Source organism: Moschus berezovskii, chromosome 1 (genome assembly GCF_049115385.1).
Source record: "Moschus berezovskii isolate FMDL1 chromosome 1, NW_MosBer_1.0, whole genome shotgun sequence".
Classification (NCBI taxonomy): Eukaryota; Metazoa; Chordata; class Mammalia; order Artiodactyla; family Moschidae; genus Moschus; species Moschus berezovskii.
In genome coordinates, this window is record NC_142460.1 from 96,875,343 (window position 1) to 96,898,268 (window position 22,926).

The 22,926-nt window shown below is 38.1% G+C and overlaps 1 protein-coding gene across 4 annotated transcripts in view; it reads left to right on the top strand.

Annotated features, from left to right (window-relative positions):
- Window positions 1-22,926, top strand: part of FGF12 (fibroblast growth factor 12) — a 638,357-nt gene that overhangs the window by 409,005 nt on the left and 206,426 nt on the right. For all 4 annotated transcript variants that reach the window (XM_088838230.1, XM_055407850.2, XM_055407859.2 and 1 more), the window contains one exon: window positions 17,173-17,276. In XM_088838230.1, the coding sequence (XP_088694356.1) occupies window positions 17,173-17,276 (104 nt within the window). The remainder of the gene's footprint in view (window positions 1-17,172; window positions 17,277-22,926) is intronic.

Genomic DNA, 22,926 nt, shown 5'->3' on the forward strand with positions numbered 1-22,926 from the left:
TGGATGGCATCACCGACTCGGTGGACATGAGTTTGAGTGAACTCCGGGAGTTGGTGATGGACAGGAGGCCTGGCGTGCTGTGATTCATGGGGTCGCCAAGAGTCGGACACGACTGAGTGACTGAACTGAACTGAACTGAACAGTGCAAATCATCGCTGTCCTTTTATGGAATCTTCCATGATATTTTATTGTAAAAGGAGACCCTCAAGATGGAGATTGACCAATAAATAGGTCCTCCTGGGTCTTCTGCAACAGATACCAATAAATTCTCAAAATGTTTATTGTGGCCGAGCCTCAAACAGCTTCTTAAGACTCAGCTTCAGGCAACTACAGCAAAATGACTAGAGTGTCATGTATGCCTGCCAGGTACCTGTTTCATTTTCATTCATTAACTCCAACAAATTGAGGGCCAACTGGGTTCTAGTTGCTGGATTATAAAGGTGACTGCAGTGTAATATCTGCTTTCTAGCTGCTCCAAGGATATTAGAGGAAGTTGAACTTGTATGTAAAACAAAATTTAATATTGCAAGGTAGCACCAGTGCTGCCAAGTGTTTAGAACAATCACCAAATTCCAGAGATGGGTGATGTGGAGTCGTTCAGTCATGTCCGACTCTATCCTGCTAAGCTCCTCCATCCACGGGATTTTCCAGGCAAGAATACTGGATTGGGTTGCCATTTCCTTCTCTGGGCGATCTTCCCGACTCAAGGATTGAACCTAGGTCTTCCTCACTGCAGGCAGACTCTTTACTGTCTGAGCCACCAGGGAAGCCCAGAGATGGCGGTCATTCCCCAAAGCCATCATGCTGAGAGAAAGCAGATTTCAAACTGAATCTTGAAGAATGGGATGAAAATATTCAAGCTAAAATTAGAAGAACTGCATTTCAGATAAGGAAGCACAGAATCACCTAGTGGAGAAAGTTCCTGCCACATTGGAGAGAAATGAACTGACAAATTTGCATGAATTAGAGCTGACTCATTGAAAAAGACCCTGGTGCTGGGAACGATTGAAGGGAAAAGGAGAAGGGGGCGGCAGAGGATGAGATGCTTAGGTAGCATCACTAACTCAATGGGCATGAATTTGAGCGAACACAGGGAGTTAGCGGAGGACAGAGGAGTGTGGTGTGCTGCAGTTCATGACATTGCAAAGTCGGACATGAGTTAGCGACCAAACAACAACTAATTTGGATGAAGCAAAGAGATTATGAGAAAGTGTCAAAGGCACCATATTTTACAGTAACTGACACATAAGGGAGTTTAGAGCTTATATTTTATGACGTGGGGGACCAGTGAAAGTTCCTGAGCATTGCAGTAGAGTGAAATGCAGTGGGATTATCATGATGATGGACTGAAAGAGAGATTTTAAGTTAATGACAGAATCTTCTTATTTTTTACATTTTTCTCCTACATTTCTAAAAATATCTTACTGCATTTAGTTCTCTAGATCCACTTAATATTTTTAGGATGACTGTACATGTATTACATATATATTCATTGAGATCAGTACATATAACATTTGAGTGTAAATGTCAACAAAAATTAAGTGGAGTCGTGAATGTTTCCTTTGTGGCTTTTTCGCTGGGTTTCCACTCTTTATAATTACTCATCAATATTATGTGCATAAATTTTCAAAAGTGCTTTCTTGTTTTGGTAATTAATGATAATGAAATGGAAAGCTTTGGTTGAACATATCTAAACCATCTTAAGCAAGTTAACTTGTATTGTCTGTGTGTAATTTTAACTAAGAACTCAAGGTTTTGTATTTTCTGGGTGGGGCATTTCTGTTTGGCTGAAAAAATTCTCTTGAGCCTTCTAAATTTATTTATTATAATTTCATTTTTTCCTTCTCTTTATGTTTACATTGTGGTTATATTGTTATTCAGTTGCTCAGTCGTGTCCTACTCTTTGAGACCACATGCAGTGCAGCATGGAGAAGGCAATGGCACCCCACTCCAGTACTCTTGCCTGGAAAATCCCATGGACGGAGGAGCCTGGTAGGCTGCAGTCCATGGGTAGGCTGCAGTCCATGGGGTCGTGAAGAGTCAGACACGACTGAGCGACTTCACTTTCACTTTTCACTTTCATGCATTGGAGAAGGAAATGGCAACCCACTCCAGTGTTCTTGCCTGGAGAATCCCAGGGATGGGCAAGCCTGGGGTGGGCTGCTGTCTATGGGGTCACACAGAGTCAGACACAACTGAAGCCACTTAGCAGCAGCAGCAGCAGTGCAGCATGCCAGGTTTCCCTGTCCTTTACTATTACCTGGAGTTTTTCAAACTCACGTCCATTGAGTCATTGATGCCACCCAACCATCTACTAGAATTTCTTTTCTACTTCTTAAGAGAAACAGTATTATGTAGCCTTACAGCCCATAGCAGCTAAGCGCACACTGTAGCTCTTCCTTGGCTGACTTGATGACTCTGGCAAAACCATATTTTTGAGCTAAATTCAGTGCCCTCACATGTAAAGATGGAGGAAGAGTACACATGTAGAATTTTTTTTTTCTGTTTTAGACTTTCATTATCATCATGACAGGTATCCTGCCTGTCTTTTACACTGCTGCAGTGCCTAGAACACAGGTGATGAATTCATGAATAAACCTAACAGACCATGGTGTCAATTTTGGCAACATAGTGTTTGATAGCAGATTTGTGGAAGATACAAATCTAAAGCCTTCAAAACATGCAGAGATTTCTTTGAGGGTGTTTTTGCCCATTGATCTTATGGACTGACACCTGTTCTGTTCACCGAATTTTTCAAATGGAATGTGAGATAAATCTTCTGTACAAGACAAATAGGCTACAGCAGATGAGTGATGACAGACATTTGCTTTCATTATCAGTAGTGATATGCTTCATTTTTCACCTTAAGGGGAAAAAAAATCAGATTGAATTGACTTGTTAATTATGCGAGTTTTTGAACATCTTTGAAGTAACACAGGAAAGGTTATATGATAATATCAGGATTAAAAGCCAGTGGCTTAGTTTCATTGAGTTAGGGCTGTGGTCCATGTGATCAGATCAGCTAGTTTCCTGTGATTATGATTTCAGTGTGTCTGCCCTCTAATGCCCCCTCACAATACCTACCCTCTTATTTGGGTTTCTCTTACCTTGGTCGTGGAATATCTCTTCACAGCTGCTCCAGCAAAGCGCAGCCGCTGTACCTTACCTTGGACGCGGGGTAGCTCCTCTCGCCATGCTTCTGCGCTTGGTCGGTTGCACCGGAGCCGGCGTCTCTCGCGTCTTCTGCGCCGCCGGAGCCAGTGTCTTGTGACATTGTACAGGAGACAGGGACCAAGACCATCCCCATGGAAAAGAAATGCAAAAAAGCAAAATGGTTGTCTGAGGAGGCCTTACAAATAGTTGTGAAAAGAAGAGAGGCGAAAAGCAAAGGAGAAAAGAAAAGTTATAAGCATCTGAATGCAGAGTTCCAAAAAATAACAAGGAGAGATAAGAAAGCCTTCCTCAGTGATCAATGCAAAGAAATAGAGGAAAACAACAGAATAGGAAAAACAAGAGATCTCTTCAAGAAAATTAGAGATATCAAGGGAACATTTCATGCAAAGATGGGCTTGATAAAGGACAGAAATGGTATGGACCTAATAGAAGCAGAAGATATTAAGAAGAGGTGGCAAGAATACACAGAAGAACTGTACAAAAGAGATCTTCACCACCCAGATAATCACGATGGTGTGATCACTCACCTATAGCCAGACATCTTGGAATGTTAAATTGAGTGGGCCTTAGAAAGCATCACTACGAACAAAGCTAGTGGAGGTGATGGAATTCCAGTCGAGCTATTTCAAATCCTGAAAGATGATGCTGTGAAAGTGCTGCACTCAATATGCCAGCAAATTTGGAAAACTCAGCAGTGGCCACAGGACTGGAAAAGGCCAGTCTTCATTCCAATCCCAAAGAAAGGCCAAAGAATGCACAATTGCACTCATCTCACATGCTAGTAAAGTCATGCTCAAAGTTCTCCAAGCCAGGCTTCAGCAATATGTGAACCGTGAACTTCCAGATGTTCAAGCAGGTTTTAGAAAAGGCAGAGGCACCAGAGATCAAATTGCCAACATCCGCTGGATCATGGAGAAAGCAAGAGAGTTCCAGAAAACCATCTATTTCTGCTTCATTGACTATGCCAAAGCCTTTGACTGTGTGGATCACAATAAACTGTGGAAAATCCTAAAAGAGATGGGAATACCAGACCACCTGACCTGCCTCTTGAGAAACCTGTATGCAGGTCAGGAAGCAACAGTTAGAACTGGACATGGGACAACAGACTGGTTCCAAATAGGAAAAGGAGTACGTCAAGGCTGTATATTGTCACCCTGCTTATTTAACTTATATGCAGAGTACATCATGAGGAACGCTGGGCTGGAAGAAGCACAGGCTGGAATCAAGATTGCTGGGAGAAATATCAATAACCTCAGATATGCAGATGACACCACACTTATGGCAGAAAGTGAAGAAGAATTAAAAAGTCTCTTGATGAAAGTGAAAGAGGAGAGTGAAAAGGTTGGCTTGAAGCTCAACATTCAGAAAACAAAGATCATGGCATCTGGTCCCATCACTTCATGGGAAATAGATGGGGAAACAGTGGAAACAGTGTCAGACTTTATTTTTGGGGGCTCCAAAATCACTGCAGATGCTGATTGCAGCCATGAAATTGAAAGACTCTTACTCCTTGGAAGGAAAGTTATGACCAACCTAGATAGCATATTAAAAAGCAGAGACATTACTTTGCCAACCAAGGTCCGTCTAGTCAAGGCTATGGTTTTTCCCGTGGTCATGTATGGATGTGAGAGTTGGACTGTGAAGAAAGCTGATCACCGAAGAATTGATGCTTTTCAACTGTGGTGCTGGAGAAGACTCTTGAGAGTCCCTTCGACTGCAGGGAGATCCAACCATTCCATTCTAAAGAGATCAGTCCTGGGTGTTCATTGGAAGGACTGATGCTAAAGCTGAAACTGCAATACTTTGGCCACCTCATGCGATGAGTTGACTCACTGGAAAAGACTCTGATGCTGGGAGAGATTGGGGGTGGGAGGAGAAAGGGAAGACAGAGGATGAGATGGCTGGATGGCATCACCGACTGGATGGACATGAGTTTGAGTGAACTCCGGGAGTTGGTGATGGACAGGGAGGCCTGGAGTGCTGTGACTCATGGGGTCACTAAGAGTTGGACACGTCTGAGTGACTGAGCTGAACTGACTGAAAAGTCAGTGGCAGGATTTCTACCCGAGTTATGGCAGATATTTCCACCAGCTGTTGTTAAAGAAGGGGATCATCATGTTTTTCATTTTCACAAAGTTGAAAATCCATAGTGTTTTCTATTAGCCAGTGCTTGGGCTTCCCAGGTGGTGCTAGTGGTAAAGAACTTGCCTACCAATGCAAGGGACATAAGAGATGTGAATTTGATCCCTGGGTTGGGAAGATACCCTGGAGGAAGGCATGGCACCCCACTCCAATATTCTGGCCTGGAGAATCCCCGTGGACAGAGGAGCCTAGCTGGCTATAGTCCATGGGTCGCAAAGAGTCAGACAGGACTGAAATGACAGCATAACATGCAATACTTGGAAGAAAAAATTTAAGTCTCTAAGTCCCACACAACTAATCAGTTCCATAAGTCCGTAAATTCAGTGTGGAAAATAAATCAGGCAATTGAATTAATTGATCAATTGTTTATTATATTGAAAGCACTGAATCAACATGGTGAAAGTATGTTGATTTTTACATTATTTTTATGTTTTATTTTAAATATATAGTTATTTTTGCTTACTGGATCTTAAACATATAAAATGAAATGTATTTTTTCCTCCAGTGATATTTTAAGAAGTTTAAATTATGAGGCAGTGATGACCCAGGCATCCACCACCCCACCCCCATTGTAAAAGCTCTAGATTTGGAGGTTAAATAACACCACTTCCACTGATACCAATAATACTTTGTATTTTGCTTTTATAGTTTAACAAGTTTTTATGAAAATTGTTATCTCAATTGATCTACATGGTAAATCGGTGAAATATTCAGAGCAGATATGAAATTTCAGGGAGTTCCTATTCCTTTTAATCAATGTCGGAACTGTCAAATATTAGATCTAGGGCTTGTGACCTAGAGCTGTGTCTTCTGGACTGAAGTTTAGTCCTCATTTCAGTCTTGTTCTCTTGACTTAAAAGAAGTCAGGACAGTTACATCTTTCCCTTAATTTCTGTAAGAAATATTGTTTTTGAGGTTAAATTCAATGACCACAATAATTTCAGCTTCTTCTATGCCATGTACTCTAGAAGAAAAAAGCCCCATGATTTCATACTTTTGAAGAACCCCTAGTTTGCCTTGAGGCTCAGGCAAAGACATAAATATGATTAAGCAATGTGATAAGTGTTGTGTATGGACTGCTATGAAGTTAGGATGAGAGAATAATTCATTTGTCTGAGTGAATACTCCATTGTACTTTATATAACTGCTCTTGTGTTAGAGGATTTTAGAGCTCATACTATCTCCTAGCTTACCGACTATTCAATAATAGCACTTTTGTATTGAAAAGGGGACGGGGCAAAATTGACCTTTGTTGTTCAGTTGCTAAGTCGTGTCCGACTCTTTCCAACTCCATGGACTGTAGCATACCAGGATCCTCTGTCCTCCATTACCTCTCAGAGTTTGCTGAAATTCATGTTCATTTACTCAGCGGTACTATCTAGTTAAATGATAAATACCAGAAATATATATTAATATCATGACTAACAGAAAACCAATCAAGTGACCTACAAAAATTATTACAAATATTATAATTACAAGTGTTATTGTAACATACTGTGGAATTATAGGGAAAAACAACGTGATACCAACTTAATTTTAGGTTAAGATTTTGTCGGATATGATATTACTTACATTCTAACAAAACATCTTTATTGAGAACATTTTGAAGTGTGGGAAATGGTATTGAATTTTTAAGACAATTTGATATTGAGAGTGCACAGATTATTTTTGTGCACCCATATATGTTTGTTCTATCTCAGTATCTTCTACTATAAATTTACTTGGGCTTTTAGTGAGTCAAAAAATGCATCTTTTTCTCTGCATCTTTGCAAATTCAACCCAGTATTTCAAAATACAAATATACTCTTTTAAATCTGTTCATTTTTCCAAGCAATAAGAGCCTGTCCTTAGAAGTTACTTGGAAGGACAATGGATTTATCTGTTGCAAAGAATTTGTAAGAAACTTTGCTTTCCCTCTCTCCTTCCCTATTTTTCTTCCTCTTCTCTTTCTTCTTTGCGTATTCTTTGTTTGTCACGTGAAGTGCTGTCCAATATGTTTCAGCTTGTCACCGTTTTGTCACTGAGATAACTTGTGTAGATAATAGGTGGAAGTTAAATTGAATAAGCACATAATGCTTTTATTTTACATAGTAGACAGACAAATGCTGTATGATATCGCTTATATATAGAGTCTAAAAAATGAAAAAAGTGAATATAACACAACAACAACGAAAACAGACTCGCAGATATAGAGAACAGCTAGTGGGGACCAGTGGGGAGCTTGGAGACGGGAGGGGCGAGAGAGCAGTAGGGGATTAGGAAGTACAAACTGTTAAGAATAAAATAGACCAGCTATAGGACTTATTGCACAACACAAGGAACATAGCCAGTATTCTGTAGTAACTATAAATGGAATATAACCTTTAAAAATTATGAATTACTCTGTTGTTTACCTATAACTTACATAATACTGTATGTCAACTATACTTCAACAAAATTTTTTAAAGTAAAAAAAAGGAAAGGACCTAGCTAACAGAGTTGTTCCAAAATCTTAAAAAAAAAAAATATAGTAGTTCTTAAAAAGTACTTTTTTCCCAGTCCAATATAATCTTACAAGGTGTCCAGTATCTTCCCTTCCTCTTCATTTTCTACAAAACCTGCATCACCCTACACACACACGTATCAGTCCTGTGCATCCTATGCTCCTACCCTCTCAAACTTTGTTACCATGCAGGTTTTCTGACTTTCCCTTTAGATTCCATATTTGAACACACTCCATGTGTGGTAAGTATTATATTTCATTTTTTCTTACATGCTTAATTATGGAAATATGACCTAGAAAAGCTGTGAATAAGCAAGCTTAAGGAGAAACCACTGCTGATTCATTCATTTATTTGGCAAATATTGAATAGTGGCTTCTAAGACCAAGATGCTTCTAAGATGTCGTTGCTAGGCAATGAGGATAATAATAACAGTTTCCTGTGCCTCCAGCTTGCCCACAGAATAGTGGGAGTGTCAGAGAGATTTCGGAGAAGGCAATGGCACCCCACTCCAGTGCTCTTGCCTGGAAAATCCCATGGATGGAGGAGCCTGGTGGGCTGCAGTCCATAGGGTCGCGAAGAGTCGGACACGACTGAGCGACTTCACTTTCACTTTTCACTTTCATGCATTGGATAAGGAAATGGCAACCCACTCCAGTGTTCTTGCCTGGAGAATCCCAGGGACGGGGGAGTCTGGTGGGCTGCCGTCTATGGGGTCGCACAGAGTAGGACACGACTGAAGCGACTTCGCAGCAGCAGCAGCAGCAGCAGCAGCAGAGAGATTTACAGATGAAGGTGTATTCCTCAGGGACCACATCTGTTGGATATGTATGTCACTGTTTTCCTAGCCTAAGCATGCCACGTGACCTATCCTAAGTGCTCAATAAATATTAATGAAAAGAGTAAGTGACTTTTGATTAGAGATATTTATAAGAAGTTATATGAGAGTTTTGGTAACTAAGGCCATAGAATCTTACTCCAGATTTTGGGTGGCACTTTTCATTCCCTTCATTTTTTTATTGATACTTTGTACCCGTATCCCACTCAAATTAGGACTTTTTAAATCCTGAAAGTCAAGTAGTTTATTTTTAAAATGACATTTTGTATATCAAAATACTAGCATGATGCCTGAAAAAAAATAGGTATTCAAGGAATAAAATCTTTTCAGTTTTTCCTTTCTCTTTAGTTACACTTAAATTTCAATCTGAGACTGACAAGTTTTATAGGTCCTAAAGCTTATGTAATTTGAGGCATAACCTTTGAAAACATATATATATATATAACATAGTGAAATGTAATTTAGGTACAAAAATGAGTAGAGTGAGAAAATAAATCAATAAAAGATTAAATTTTAAAGAGATGAAACCTATCACAAAATTATAAAATCTAAGGAAGTAATAAAGTATTTTAATTATTTGATGTATACAGATCTATAGTGAAAAGTGAAAGTGTTCGTTAGTCACTCAGTTGTGTCTGACTCTTTGTGATGCCATGCAGCCCACTAGGCTCCTCTGTTCATGGGATTTTCCAGGCAAGAATACTGGAGTGGGTTGCCATTCCCTTCTCCAGGGGATCTTCCTGACCCAGGGATCAAATCTCAGTCTCTTGCATTGCAGGCAAATTCTTTTCTGTCTGAGCCACCAGGGAAGCCCATAGAAGTCTATACATTTCTGTTATTTTTTTAATATAAATCTTTGAACATATTTTCATGTAATAGTTTTTATAATAGATTATTTGTAGAAAAATAATTCAGTCTTTACTGTAGCATGAGTAATCAACATTGGTATTTTCTTATTATTATTTTTTAATTTATGAAAGTTTACTTAGCTTTATAGCTCATAATTTCTCATTTAAATACCTGTTGAGGATTGTTATCAAATTTGAAAATTTTTTTTGTTATTATAAGATTTTGGACATTTCAAATCCACTATCCAGTTCCTCCAGTAAATAACTTGCTATTCATTTTATATGTTACTTGCAGTGGTACTATGTGCCCAAAAATCACATAGCCCCATTTTCATGTATCAGCAAGTATTTATGTCTTCATCTTGTCTGGCTTACATATGTAGGGGTCAGCTGTCTATCATGCTGTTAATCTAGAATGGCCTTGGATAGGTGAGACCACTTTGTTGTTCTCTAGATGTCTTACATCCTTTTCCTGGGACAAGTGGGTTAGTCTGTGCATGTTCTTTTCAATGCCACGGCAGAGAGGAAGTGCATAAACAAGCCAACTTGAGCTCTTTTTCAAGAGTCTATTGCATTGGCTAATATTCTATTGGCCTAAACAAGTTCACAGGGCTCAGTCCAGTATCAGGGGGTTGGGCAAAATATCCTTTCAGAGGACTGCACATTTATATGGCAAAGCACATAGATATAGGGAAAGATGGAGAACTGGGTGTATTACTGCAGTTCATCTATCATTTCCTTCATTACATTAAAAAAACCTTATTGAAGTATAATGGACATACCCAAAATACCTAAATGTCTAATGTATCCAATTTGATGAGTTTGGACATATTTATACTTCCCTGGTGACTCAAACAAGTGGGAAATCCATGGACAGAGGAGCCTGGTGGGCTACATGACCCATGGGGTCATGACCCATGATCCATGGGACCCATGTGACCATGGGGTCACAAAGAGTTGAACATGACTGAGCAACTAACACTTTACATTCCTAACAACAGTGCCTGAAGTTCCTAATTATCTGGCATCCTTGGTAACATCTGATATCTTTTTTTCTTTTTAAATAGTGGTCATTCTAACAGGTATGAGGTGATATCTCATTGTAGTTTTGATTTTCATTTCTCTGATAATTAGTGATGTTGAGTGTTTATCATGCACTCATCATTTGTATTTCATCTTTGGAGAAATGTCTGTTTAAGTCTTCTGGCCCTTTTTAATTGGATTATTTGTATTATTTTCTTTTTTGCTATTGGGTTCTACTTATATATTTAGGATATTAACTCCTTATCAGATGATTGTTTACATATATTTTCTTCCATTCTTTAGACTGCCTTTTCATTCTGTTGTTTCCTTTGTTGTGCAGAAGGTTTCAGTTCAGTTCAGTTCAGTCGCTCAGTCGTGTCCGACTCTCCGCGACCCCATGAATCACAGCACGCCAGGCCTCCCTGTCCATCACCAACTCCTGTAGTACACTCAAACCCATGTCCACAGAGTCGGTGATGCCATCCAGCCATCTCATTCTCGGTCGTCCCCTTCTCCTCCCGCCCCCAACCTTTCCCAGCATTAGAGTCTTTTCCAGTGAGTCAACCCGTCGCATGAGGTAGCCAAAGTATTGCAGCTTCAGCTTTAGCATCAGTCCCTCCAATGAACATCCAGGATTGATCTCCTTTAGAATGGACTGGTTGGATCTTCTTGCAGTATAAGGGACTCTCAAGAGTCTTCTTCAACACCACAGTTCAAAAGCATCGATTCTTCGGCGGTCAGCCTTCTTCACAGTCCAACTCTCACATCCATACATGACCACGGGAAAAACCATTGCCTTGACTAGACGGACCTTGGTTGGCAAAGTAATGTCTCTGCTTTTTAATATACTCTAAAGGTTGGTCATAACTTTCCTTCCAAGGAGCAAGAGTCTTTTAATTTCATGGCTGCAATCAGCATCTGCAGTGATTTTGGAGCCCAAAAAAATAAAGTCTGACACTGTTTCCACTGTTTTTCCGTCTATTTCCCATGAAGTGATGGGACCAGATGCCATGATCTTTGTTTTCTGAATGCTGAGCTTCAAGCCAACCTTTTCACTCTCCTCTTTTACTTTCATCAAGAGGCTTTTGAGTTCTTCTTCACTTTCTGCCATAAGGGTAGTGTCATCTGCATATCTGAGGTTATTGATATTTCTCCCGGCAATCTTGATTCCAGCTTGTGCTTCTTCCAGCCCAGCGTTCCTCATGATGTACTCTGCATACCTTTGGTGTATTTTTGTTTATGTTGCCTGTGCTCCTGGTGTCATATCCAAGAAATCACTTCCAAGATCAATGTCAAGAAGCTTTTCCTCTGTGAGTTTTGCAGTTTCAGGTTTATGTTTAGAGCTACAATACATTTTGAGTTGATTTTTGAGTATGATATGAAATAAGGGTCCAATTTCATTCTTTTGAATGTGGATATCTAATTTTCCTAACACCATTTGTTGAATAAACTATTATTTCCCTTTATTACCTCTTTTCCTTACCTTTTTCCATGTGGTTCAGTGATTGAGTTTGTTATGGATCTTATGATCACCAACTCTGTGACTTCTTTTTTCAAAATATGAGTCAGATTTTTGTAAGATTTAGAATGAAATACTCATTTTGGAAAGAACAAGGTTGAGAAGATGCTTGAATATCATATCAGATGCTTGGACTCTTCTTTGACTTGTAATTGTAGTCTTTATTCACTGAATGTTTACTGATGTCCAGAATATAAGCAGGATGTGTACCGTCCTGTGTATTCTCTCTCTTAACCTCTGTCTCTGTTTCTATGTCTCTCTCTTTCTTCCTTTCCAGCTCTCTCCTTCTCCATATTGTACATGTGTGATCTAGATATGATGCTTATTTTGGAGAGCTTATAAACTAGTTGTGATTGGGAAAAAGATATTTTTAAGGAAAATAAAAATTGTGATAAGTATAGTCTAGCTCTAGGATTAGGGGAGCTGAGAAGTGAGAGAAAGCACTTGGTATTTGGTGTATCATTTCAAGCCTGGCAGGGGTTTCCATATGAAGACATTGGGTGAATGACATTGCAAGCACAGACAGTGAAGTAAGGAAAAACATGAAGTTAAAAGAAAGGAGGAAGAAGATCAAATTACTAGAAGCAGTAAAAAAATATATTAAAATGAGTAGTGCAGTAGAGCAGAAATATAGGTTATATATAAATAACCTTGAATATTGAGCTGAGATATTTTAAGTTTTTAATTTCCTTTTCATCTTAAAAAGCAACTTTTCTTTATACATTCCTAGAAATAATGTCTTTTCATGACTCTTAAAATTAATAATATTTACTGAAAATAAGGTAAGTACATAGAACTGGGGTAGACATCGCATAGACTTACCCTCAAGAGTCCTTAAGGAAGGAGACAGATGTGTAAGCAAATAACTCTATTACTGTGTTCCAAAAACCATTGCAGAGGTATGCTCATGAAATAAATAATCATGAAAAAGGAAACATCTCTCAGGGGTCCAAACCCTTGACTAATGGTCCAGTTAAATAGGGAAGATAGGGTTTCTAAAAACCTATGTTCCAAAAAGAGAGGGCAAAAGAACTATGAATCCAATCTAGTTTGATTAAGATCAAGGGGAAACTTCAGTTCAGTTCAGTTCAGTCCAGTTGCTCAGTCGCGTCCGACTCTTTGTGACCCCATGAATCACAGCACGCCAGGCCTCCCTGTCCATCACCAACTCCCGGAGTTCACTCAAACTCATGTCCATCGAGTCAGTGATGCCATCCAGCCATCTCATTCTCTGTCGTCCCCTTCTCCTCCCGCCCCCAATCCTTCCCAGCATCAGAATCTTTTCCAGTGAGTCAACTTGTTAGGACATGGCAAAAAGCTCCATGAAACTGCTTATGATGAATGGAACAAGTTGCAGGTGATAAACTGAAAGTGTTGTTTACAGTCAGGTGGTAAAGGGCATTGAATCTGTCTAAAGGCTTTGGATCTGTCCTGTAGATGATGAATAGTCACTTGAGGAATCAAGCAGGGAACTGACAGCAGGGAAGTGGCATGAGTAGAGGGAAGGGACTTGGAAGAATGGTGTGGCCCAGTTGCTCCGAAAGGAGGACTGGAGATATAGGAGGGATTGTCACTAAGTAACAAAGGGCTGAAGCCAGAGTGCTGTATGGAAGGTAAATAATAGATCAGAGTAAGTCATTTGCCATTCTTCAAGATTTTAAGAGGCAGATGCAGACCTTCCCAAAGAGAATAGCTTTTAGCTTTTACCACTAAAAACTCTCATTCCAGATTGTTTACTGATTTTGTTTTTAATGAACTTGCTAAATCTCCCAAAGCATACCATCTAAAAGCCATTATCACCTTATGGTTCTTATAAAACTTTCACACAAGTTTCTTGTTTTTGTCTCTGTCTTGCTTTAGCAGTTTTCTCACTCCCCTCAGATAGGAAAAGCTTTATAGTTGCTTTTTAAATCCTGTTTTAGCTAAATGAACCAATGTTCTTTGCATTTATCCTGGGAAATCTTTACTTTAGAAAGACATTATGCACAATTTTGGATTTCTTTACTCTTTTTCATAAGTATCATCATTGAACTTGTTATTTTCCAGTGCTTGCATTTATTTACAGTGTGTAAATGTAGTTCATACCTCATGTGTTGACTCTACTTTTGTTCCCAATGTCTATCAGTTAGAAGTAGGTTTGGCTCAGACTAAAGGAACTGAAGTAGGTTGCACAGACTAAAGTAACAAGGACTTATTTTTCTCACATAAAAGCCAGACCTAGGTAATTGAAACCTGGAGTGGTGCCATTGCTCCACCAAGTCCTCAGGGGCCCAGCTCTTTAAGTTCACTTGTCATCACCCTCTCAGGGGGCAGCCCTTGTTTTCATGGCCTGAGATAATCCAGCAACCCTAACCTCAGCCCCATCCAAACAGCAATAGGGAAAGTGGTAGAAGTGGGCAAAGGGCAGTTGTCTTGAAGAAAAGGATAGTCAAGAGTACAAAGACATTTCTGCCTACATCTCATTGGCCAGTACTGATCCATTGCCACAGCTAGACACAGGCTATGTATGGAAATTTAGCTAAATTATCTATTATTTTTTAGAAGGTGAGAATGGGTATTAGGGGAAATTAAACTTAAAAGGGAAGGAGGAGGAAATAGGATATTTGGGGCAGATAACTGCATTAGAGAGCCAGAAAACCTTTGTTCAGTTGCATTTTCACCAGAATTACTTCTCTGAACCTGTTTGCTCTTGTAAAAATTAGGCTAATCATTCTGTCCTAAATTCTTCATCATGTTGATGGTTGAGGGTCAAATACAATGATGAATTCATAAACACTTAGAAAATTGTGTTGCACAAAAATAAAGTATTATTTTAAAAGTGGTAAGCGATCTTCTGAATATTAGCTGAATAGATATAGATCAGGTGATATGTCAATTTATATCAGATCTTATGGTTACCTTATTTGACAAGCAGAAGAATCATATGTCAATGACAAATAGCTCTTTAATAGAGAGAACACATCTCTTTATTTCAAGGACGTGATAGTGCATTTGATTCTTCTGTCAATTCTATGCATTAAGGATTATTATGCCCATTTTACAGACAGGAAAACTAAAGCAGAGAGATTAAACAAATGGCTCCAAGGCACACAGCTTCTGAGTGATGAGTTTAGAAACTGCTGTATGAATCTCTCCCACTTTTTTGTAATCTGTGTTGCTGCTTTAATGTTTATACACCACACTTCTTGTTGCCCATTTGATAAAATCTAGATCTTTAAGATTGGAGTGACAGACTTTCAGGTATTTCTCCCTACTTGGAGATAAACTCCATGGTATTCTTGCCCATTCCCCCCCAGTATGAATCAAATCCTTCAATCTGCTAGTCCCTTCCTATACACATACACTACCCTGCAGAAACTCTTACTTCCTGCCCTACTATAATGTTTTTGATCTTCGCCTACTCAACTTCTGTCCCTTCTTTAAGTGTCAACTTGGGTCTCCTCTTCTGTGTGAGACATTTCTTGAACACTTCAAATCACAGATCTTCCATTTCCCTGAACTTCTGTACATAGAGAATATATATATATATAGAATGCATATATTACATTTAATTATAGAAATACATTATACACTGTATCAGATTATTCCATATGCCTTAGCTTTCTCTCCCCAACTAGACTTTAAGGTCTTATACTACTTCTCATTTCAGTAACACAAGGACAAATGTAAGAAAATGGGAGGAACAAAAACAAGTACAGATTCAAACTGCGGTAACAATTAATTCTTAAGCATCTGCTAAGATTTAGTCTCACCTTTAATGACAGATGAGGAAAAAGATTCAAAGAGGCAAAGAAACTGGTCTGATGTCAAATATCTAGGAATTGAATACTGCTATATTAAACTTGTGATCTTAGGCTTGATCCTTTACAACTATCAGTTGAACATTTGACTAAAAAGCCAAATACAGTGTAGGTGTCTGTGTCTTGTCCGACTCTCCAACTGAGCGACTGAACTGAACTGAACTGATCTGTGTCTTGTGTGTGTGTGTGTGTATGTTTGGCTTACTATTCCATGTTGAGAGAACCCCAGAATATATGCATATATATTTTTCTTATATTCAAAACCAGAACTGATGGGAATTTTATCAGTAGAAAATATAGATAAGAACTTCCAACTAAGGCAGGATGTTAAAGTGAACTACAGGGCTATTCTCTTATGTTATAAATATTTAGTTGTTATAAATATTTCATTCATATTCATGTTGCCATCTATACAGTCTAGCTATATGATTGCTTTGCAACTTTAGGTAATATGAATTCTTTCAGGATAGAGATAATGTTTTATGCTTATGCTCATTAGGGATATATAATTTATAGAAGTACACTTTTGAAGGAATTAGATTATTTTATTTATTTTCTTTCTGATATTTATGTACCTTCTCCAAGTACACAAGTAGATTGTTGAATATTTTCAGTAGGGGACAACACAAATATTGAAACACTACAAACATATTCTCATTTTATCATAGGATATTGAATTAAATTTATGAAGTTGATTTTTAATGATTTTGTACATAAATTAGACATATATGTATATATTTGATATACAATATGTCCATCAGAGCTTAAGCTATCTAGCAATCATTGATCGATCTATCTACATTTATATATAAAAACTGAAAAATAAAGAGAACTGTTCTCCTATTTCAAGCATAGTTAAGTATAAGCTAGTGGTTTTGGCTTTCATCTTTTGTGTTTAAGACAGTATTCCGGACCACAGGGAAAAGAAGCTCTGGCATATGTTATGAAGATCATATTTTATTTTTAATTACAATTTGAAATGTGTTTTCTTCTGTTAAGAATTTTTTGGTTCAAATTATTTGTTTGTTAGAAAAAAATCATCTTATACTATCTGAGTGTATGTTCATTTTGTAGAGTGGAGATCCTGGACTCTCAGATACACGAGGGGCGCTTGGAGTCCTTCTAATCGAATCCCTTTATTACAGATGAGTTTATATGATTTACCTGAAGTCACAGAGTGTTAATAATTAGTCATGCTGCAGCAACAAGTCAGTTCTCCTCACTCTTAGAACTGCCCCCTGCCAACTAATATCAGTTCATAGGTTTTAATCCTCAAAAGAGTCATTTTAAGAAGCAAGGAGATATATTCAAAAAGTCACTGATCTTTTCTTCTCTTTTTGCCCTCTAGCCCTCTTCAATCTAATCCCTGTGGGCCTGCGTGTGGTGGCCATCCAAGGGGTGAAGGCCAGCCTCTATGTGGCCATGAATGGTGAAGGCTATCTCTACAGCTCAGTAAGTACCTTGGTGTTTGTGCACGTGTGTGTCTGTGTGTTCACGCACACACAGAAACTGGCATTGAGAGGTAATGAAGTAACCATATTTTCGGGGGAAAAATTACAAGTTGAAGTCATTTTATATTTTCTGACCCAGTGAGTCAGTGTTACTATACAAATTTTATAATTTATAATGTTAAAGATCATGCTTTGTTGAGAAAGAACTAGCAACTCTTCCTGAGATATAAAGTCTCTTTTTCTAGTTTCTACTTCTAGAGGATAATCTTGTGTATTTTACCTTTAATTCAAGAGGTAAGACATTTTTTCCTTTATGCTTTTACTTCTCTTTCAAGCACAGTGGATGGTTTCAGAAGCTGAATTTTTGAATTTGTCTGGGAATCTTCTCTGACTTATTGTGGAGAAAAAACCTTTCAGAATAGACTGTGTTTTTGTTTGTATTTAACAAAACTATGTAGTACCTAATGTGTCAGATTCCTCAGATAACTGGAGAATTGATGAAATGAGTTTTGGATTAGGGAATGGGATATTTGAGTTTAATTTGCATTTCGGCTACAGTATTCCTTTGGGAAAGTCATCTCTTCTCTTTGACTTAATTTCCAAACCTTCAAAATGAGGGTGTTGGGCCTCAGACTGTCAAACATCCCTCTTAAACTAAAACTGTTAAAATTAGGCAGCCTCAGTAGCTACATTATGAGCCCTGGCATATTTGAAAGCAGCAATAACCTCACTCTCAAGATAGTAATTTTTGCATTGAGACAGTGCACTGCACTGAATCTTGTGTATGTATATAATTCCTGTTATATCCTAAGGAAATTACATATTTCAGAAGAACTATCCTTGAAAACCACAGATTTCTACCTTTCTGTCTGTGATCTCAGTGAATAGACTAAGTTCTTCAGGAAGTTCACTTATGCCTACTAGATTCTCAGTTAATTATTAAACAGCTTTTTATTAAACATTTTCCATAGTCGGATGAATCTCTGGTACCCTATGCTTGCTTCCACCTGTCATTCTTATGAACATTCTTAAAGTTGCTATTTTACTCCTGAACAGGTTCACATCTGAATATGCATTTATATACCAGATGTGTACATGCACATTTTTTTAGTGGTTCTACTCAAAATAATTCTTAAAGATAGATACATTTTTTGGTTAAAACAATGGTCTTTCATTCTTAATGTGTCATAATTCTAACATTTCTTAATGTCCAATTATTGTGAATCTGTATTTTAAATGTGAGAATTAAAATAAGAAAAAAAGTTAGCTGGTTTTGTTTTGAATGACTCCAGTTAGTGAAACTTAAAAAAAAATTTTTTTTAATGTATTACTAACTAAAACATTTAGGTGATCTTAGGATACTATTAATTTAAGAATTTAATCAGTCATCAAGTAAACACCTGAAGGTAGACCATATTTATGTCTCTATTTAGAAGGTTGTTATTCATTTTTATATTTATTTAAAAGATCATAATTCAGGTTGTAATTCCACACAAACTTTAGAGTTCAGATTTCTGAACCAGAAGTCATTTCCAAAGGTCTGGGAAGAATAAAAATAAAAAGTATTGTCTGACAATGGTATTGTAGCATGTGGCAGCTGTATAGGAGCCCCTGTGTGTGTGTGTGTATGTGTGAAGAGGGTAGGGGCTGGGAGGGGTCACTGTTGTTGGGTTCAATCCCGAAGTTCCTCGGAGAGGTGCCTGAGTGTTCAGCGTGACATACCTGAACTTCATGTGTGGCAGCACTTTTAGAGAAGCATTTTTTCTATCTTTGTTGCTAAGAGCTAGGCTTGAAATACAGGGATCCCATAGGAGAGACTTTAAGAAATTTTTGACTAGAGAATGTTATAGAAGGTGCTTTTTTGTGATCGATTGAACACCTTAGTGAAACCAATAAGCACCTGTTGAGTTACCTGATTTGGGTACCTAGAGTTTCAGTTTTCCTCTGCGCTTAAATACCTCATACCAAGCATTTGCAACTTTTTTCCTGTGTGGTACTGCTAGGCTACTGGAACAATTTTCTTAATTATAAGCATGACATCGCTGACATAGGGCATCTGGGTCCCTACTTTCTAAATCACTCTCTTTCTAGATAGGACTAATAGTAGGAAATGCTGGTTTTTAATTTTATACCAGCTTTTCGTACTGTTAGTCCCTTTGTTACAGGACGAAGTGGTGGTAGTCACACAGTCGTGTCCAACTCTTTGTGACCCTATGGACCGGAGTCCTCCAGGCTCCTCTGTCCATGAGATTCTCCAGGCAAGAATACTGGAGTGGGTTGCCATTCCCTTCTCCCGGGACAGGACAAAAGGGGGTCAGCATTGGGAGAAGCACACCTGAAAAAGAATTGAGTTAAAAACAGGCTGTTACAGGCTTTCTTGAGGTGCTTTTGGTATATATTAAGGCTTGAAGTTATTTGAAAAGCAGTTTCCTGCTGCTGCTAAGTCACTTCAGTCGTGTCCGACTCTGTGTGACCCCATAGACGGCAGCCCACCAGGCTCCCCCGTCCCTGGGATTCTCCAGGCAAGAACACTGGAGTGGGTTGCCATTTCCTTCTCCAATGTGTGAAAGTGAAAAGTGAAAGTGAAGTCGCTCAGTCGTGTTCGACCCTTAGCAATCCCACGGACTGCAGCCTACCAGGCTCCTCCATCCATGGGATTTTCTAGGCAAGAGTACTGGAGTGGCTTGCCATTGCCTTCTCCTACTTTATGGTAAACAGTATAGCTGAGCACACCAATAAGGTCTATTCCTGGAATTTGAGGTGGGGCTGTAGGGGGACTGATGATATGTTTCTGAGGGCAAACCCTAGAGATCCTAAAGAACCTCAGTTAGAATCCAAGAGGAATTCTCAAACGGTATCATGCATGTAGTGTCATTTACCCTGTCTGTATTCATAGTTAAGCTTGGAATTAATTCCCTTGCTACTTCTGATTCCCCTGTTCCTTTATCACAAGACGAAAGAGAGGGTAGTAAAGACTAGTACTTTACTATCAAGGACTATTACTTTACTACAAGGGACCATCCAGTAGCATAGAGCTAAAGTTTTGGAATCCATTCTGAAAGTCTTTAATAGGTGATTTTAATACATAAGCATTGAATGAGATTGTTGATGCATCTGGATTTGTTTTTACTCTTGTAGTTTGCACTTTTTGCTTCTATTTTATTTTCTCACATTATTGAAACATTTTCTTATTCTATCTGTATTCTTCTGCTAGTTTGTAAATGTAGGTTATAATCCTAGTCTTTTAAGTATTTATATTTTTTAACATACATGAATAGTTTGCTGAATAATAAAATATATTTATTTCTATCCTTCTAAACAGCTGATAGACCTTGGTATGTTTTCGTCCCTGGTAAATACTACCATCCTTGTCAGGAATTAGACTATTTACACTTTAAAATATGCACAGTTATTATTCTATAGTAAAATTTAAATTTGTGACTCTTTAAAGTAATGTCTGTGCACATTAGGTTTAGTTTTCTTGTGTATCAAATTTGGTCCTTCTGAGTCCACTTTTCTTCTAAACAAAATCCTTTCCTGTTTGTCGGTCTATAGATGGTGAATTCCCTTCATTTCTAGTACCTGTGAAAACACTTTACTTTCACTTTCAGTCTTGAATTATAGTTCAGATAGTTACACAGTTTTTAGTAGACCTGTATTTCCCCCAACACTTTGAAAATTATATTCCATTGATTCCTGCCATCTGTTGTTGACTGTAAGAAGATTGCTGTCAGTTTAATATTGTCTTCTTTGTAGATAATCTAAGTGGAAAATTAAAGAAAATTTTGCTCTTTATACTGAAAATTCACTATAATGTCTAGTTGTAAATCTATATTAAGTTGTTAGAAATTCAGAATCACTTTCAATCCAAAGAATCAGACTTCTTTAATTTTGGAAGGTTTTAACTCTTCTAATATACATTTTATTTCTCTGTTACAATTTCCAGTCTTTTGTGCTGATAGTATTTAAATGACTTTCACTAGAAACCTGGAAATTTATCTACTGTAGAAATTATGCCAATTATTTTGTGATTTCAGTCACTGTGCTTTAAATTTTTGGATGTCTAATGGTTTCCAGTCCATATCTACCAGATCTTGACTGATTTCTGTTTTTACCATCTAGCTTTTTTACAGAGAGTTATTAACTCATTTATATCTCTGAGCACTCTTATAATGCTTATTCGAATACTTATAATTCTTATAATACTTGATAGACTTTTCCATAAAGTTAATTGCTTTTGTAATGAATTCCTATTTCAATTGATGATTTTGTTAGCTGTCAATTTTAGATAGGATTCAGATTATATTAGGATTTAGAGTTAGTTCTGCATGTGTTTGAATTTTGTTCTGCAGGCCCATTTCTCTTTGTTTTTCTTTCTCCATAATCATCTTCCTTTTAAGTCTGCCCTCAATTTCCACCATATATTTGGTTATTTCTATGTAGCCTCTGGGGCTTCCCAGGTGGCTAAGTGGTAAAGAATTTGCCTGCCAATGCTGGAGACACAGGAGATGTGGGTTCAATTCCTGGGTCAGGAAGATCTCCTGGAGAAGGAAATGTCAACCCACTCCAGTATTCTTGCCTGGAGAATTTCATGGACAAAGGATCCTGGTGAGCTATAGTCCATGGAGTTGCAGAGTCTGACACGACTTAGCAACTAAATAGCAACAACAACAACAAATCGAACCTCCAGTGGCCTTAGTTTAGAATAAGATTTTAAGAGTCATTTCAAGACTCCAATCCTAGCATAACATTGGGTTAGGAAAGGGGGCCTGGGCAAGAGTATTGCTTGGTCTTATCTCTCCCATTAGGAGGCTGTGTCTGTCATTGCATCTTGTTTAAAATAGTAGCAGCATTTAAAAAAATACAGTTTATGTACAATATTGCATTAGTTTCAGATGATCTACATAGTGATTAGAAATTCACATACCTTAGAAATAATCACCATGGTAAGTCTAGTAACCACCTGTCTCCATACAGTTGTTACAATATTATTGATCATATTTCTTATGCTATATATTACAACTCTGGGTCTTATTTATTCTGTAATTAAAATCTTACACCTCTTCATCTGTTTACTTATTTTGCCCAGTCCTACAACCCCCTCCCATGTGACAACTACCAGTTTGTTCTCTGTAGCTGTGATCTGTTTTCATTTCATTTCATTCATATTCCACAAATAGGTGAGATCATATAGTATATGTCTATATCTGGCTTATTTCACTTAGTGTAATACACTCCAGACCCAACAATGTTGTTGCAAATTGAATAATTTCTTTTTCTTTTAAATGTTCCATTATATATGTGTGTCTGTGTTTGTGTATGTGTGTGTGTGCATGCGCACACACATGCTCAGTTGCTCAGTCATAGCCTACTCTCTGTGACCCCACGGGCTGTAGCCTGCCAGGCTGCTTTGTACATGGGATTTCCCATACCTGAGAAATGGGAATGGAAATAGCTAAATCTGATGCTTCAGCAAGAATACTGGAGTGGGTTGCCATTTCCTTCTTCAGGAGATCTTCCCAAACCAGGGGTTGAACCTGTGTCTCTTACGTCTTCTGCATTGGCAGGTAATTCTTTACCACTAGCCACCTGGGAAGCTCCCATATATCTGTATGTATTATGTATGTATATGTGTGTATATATATATACAC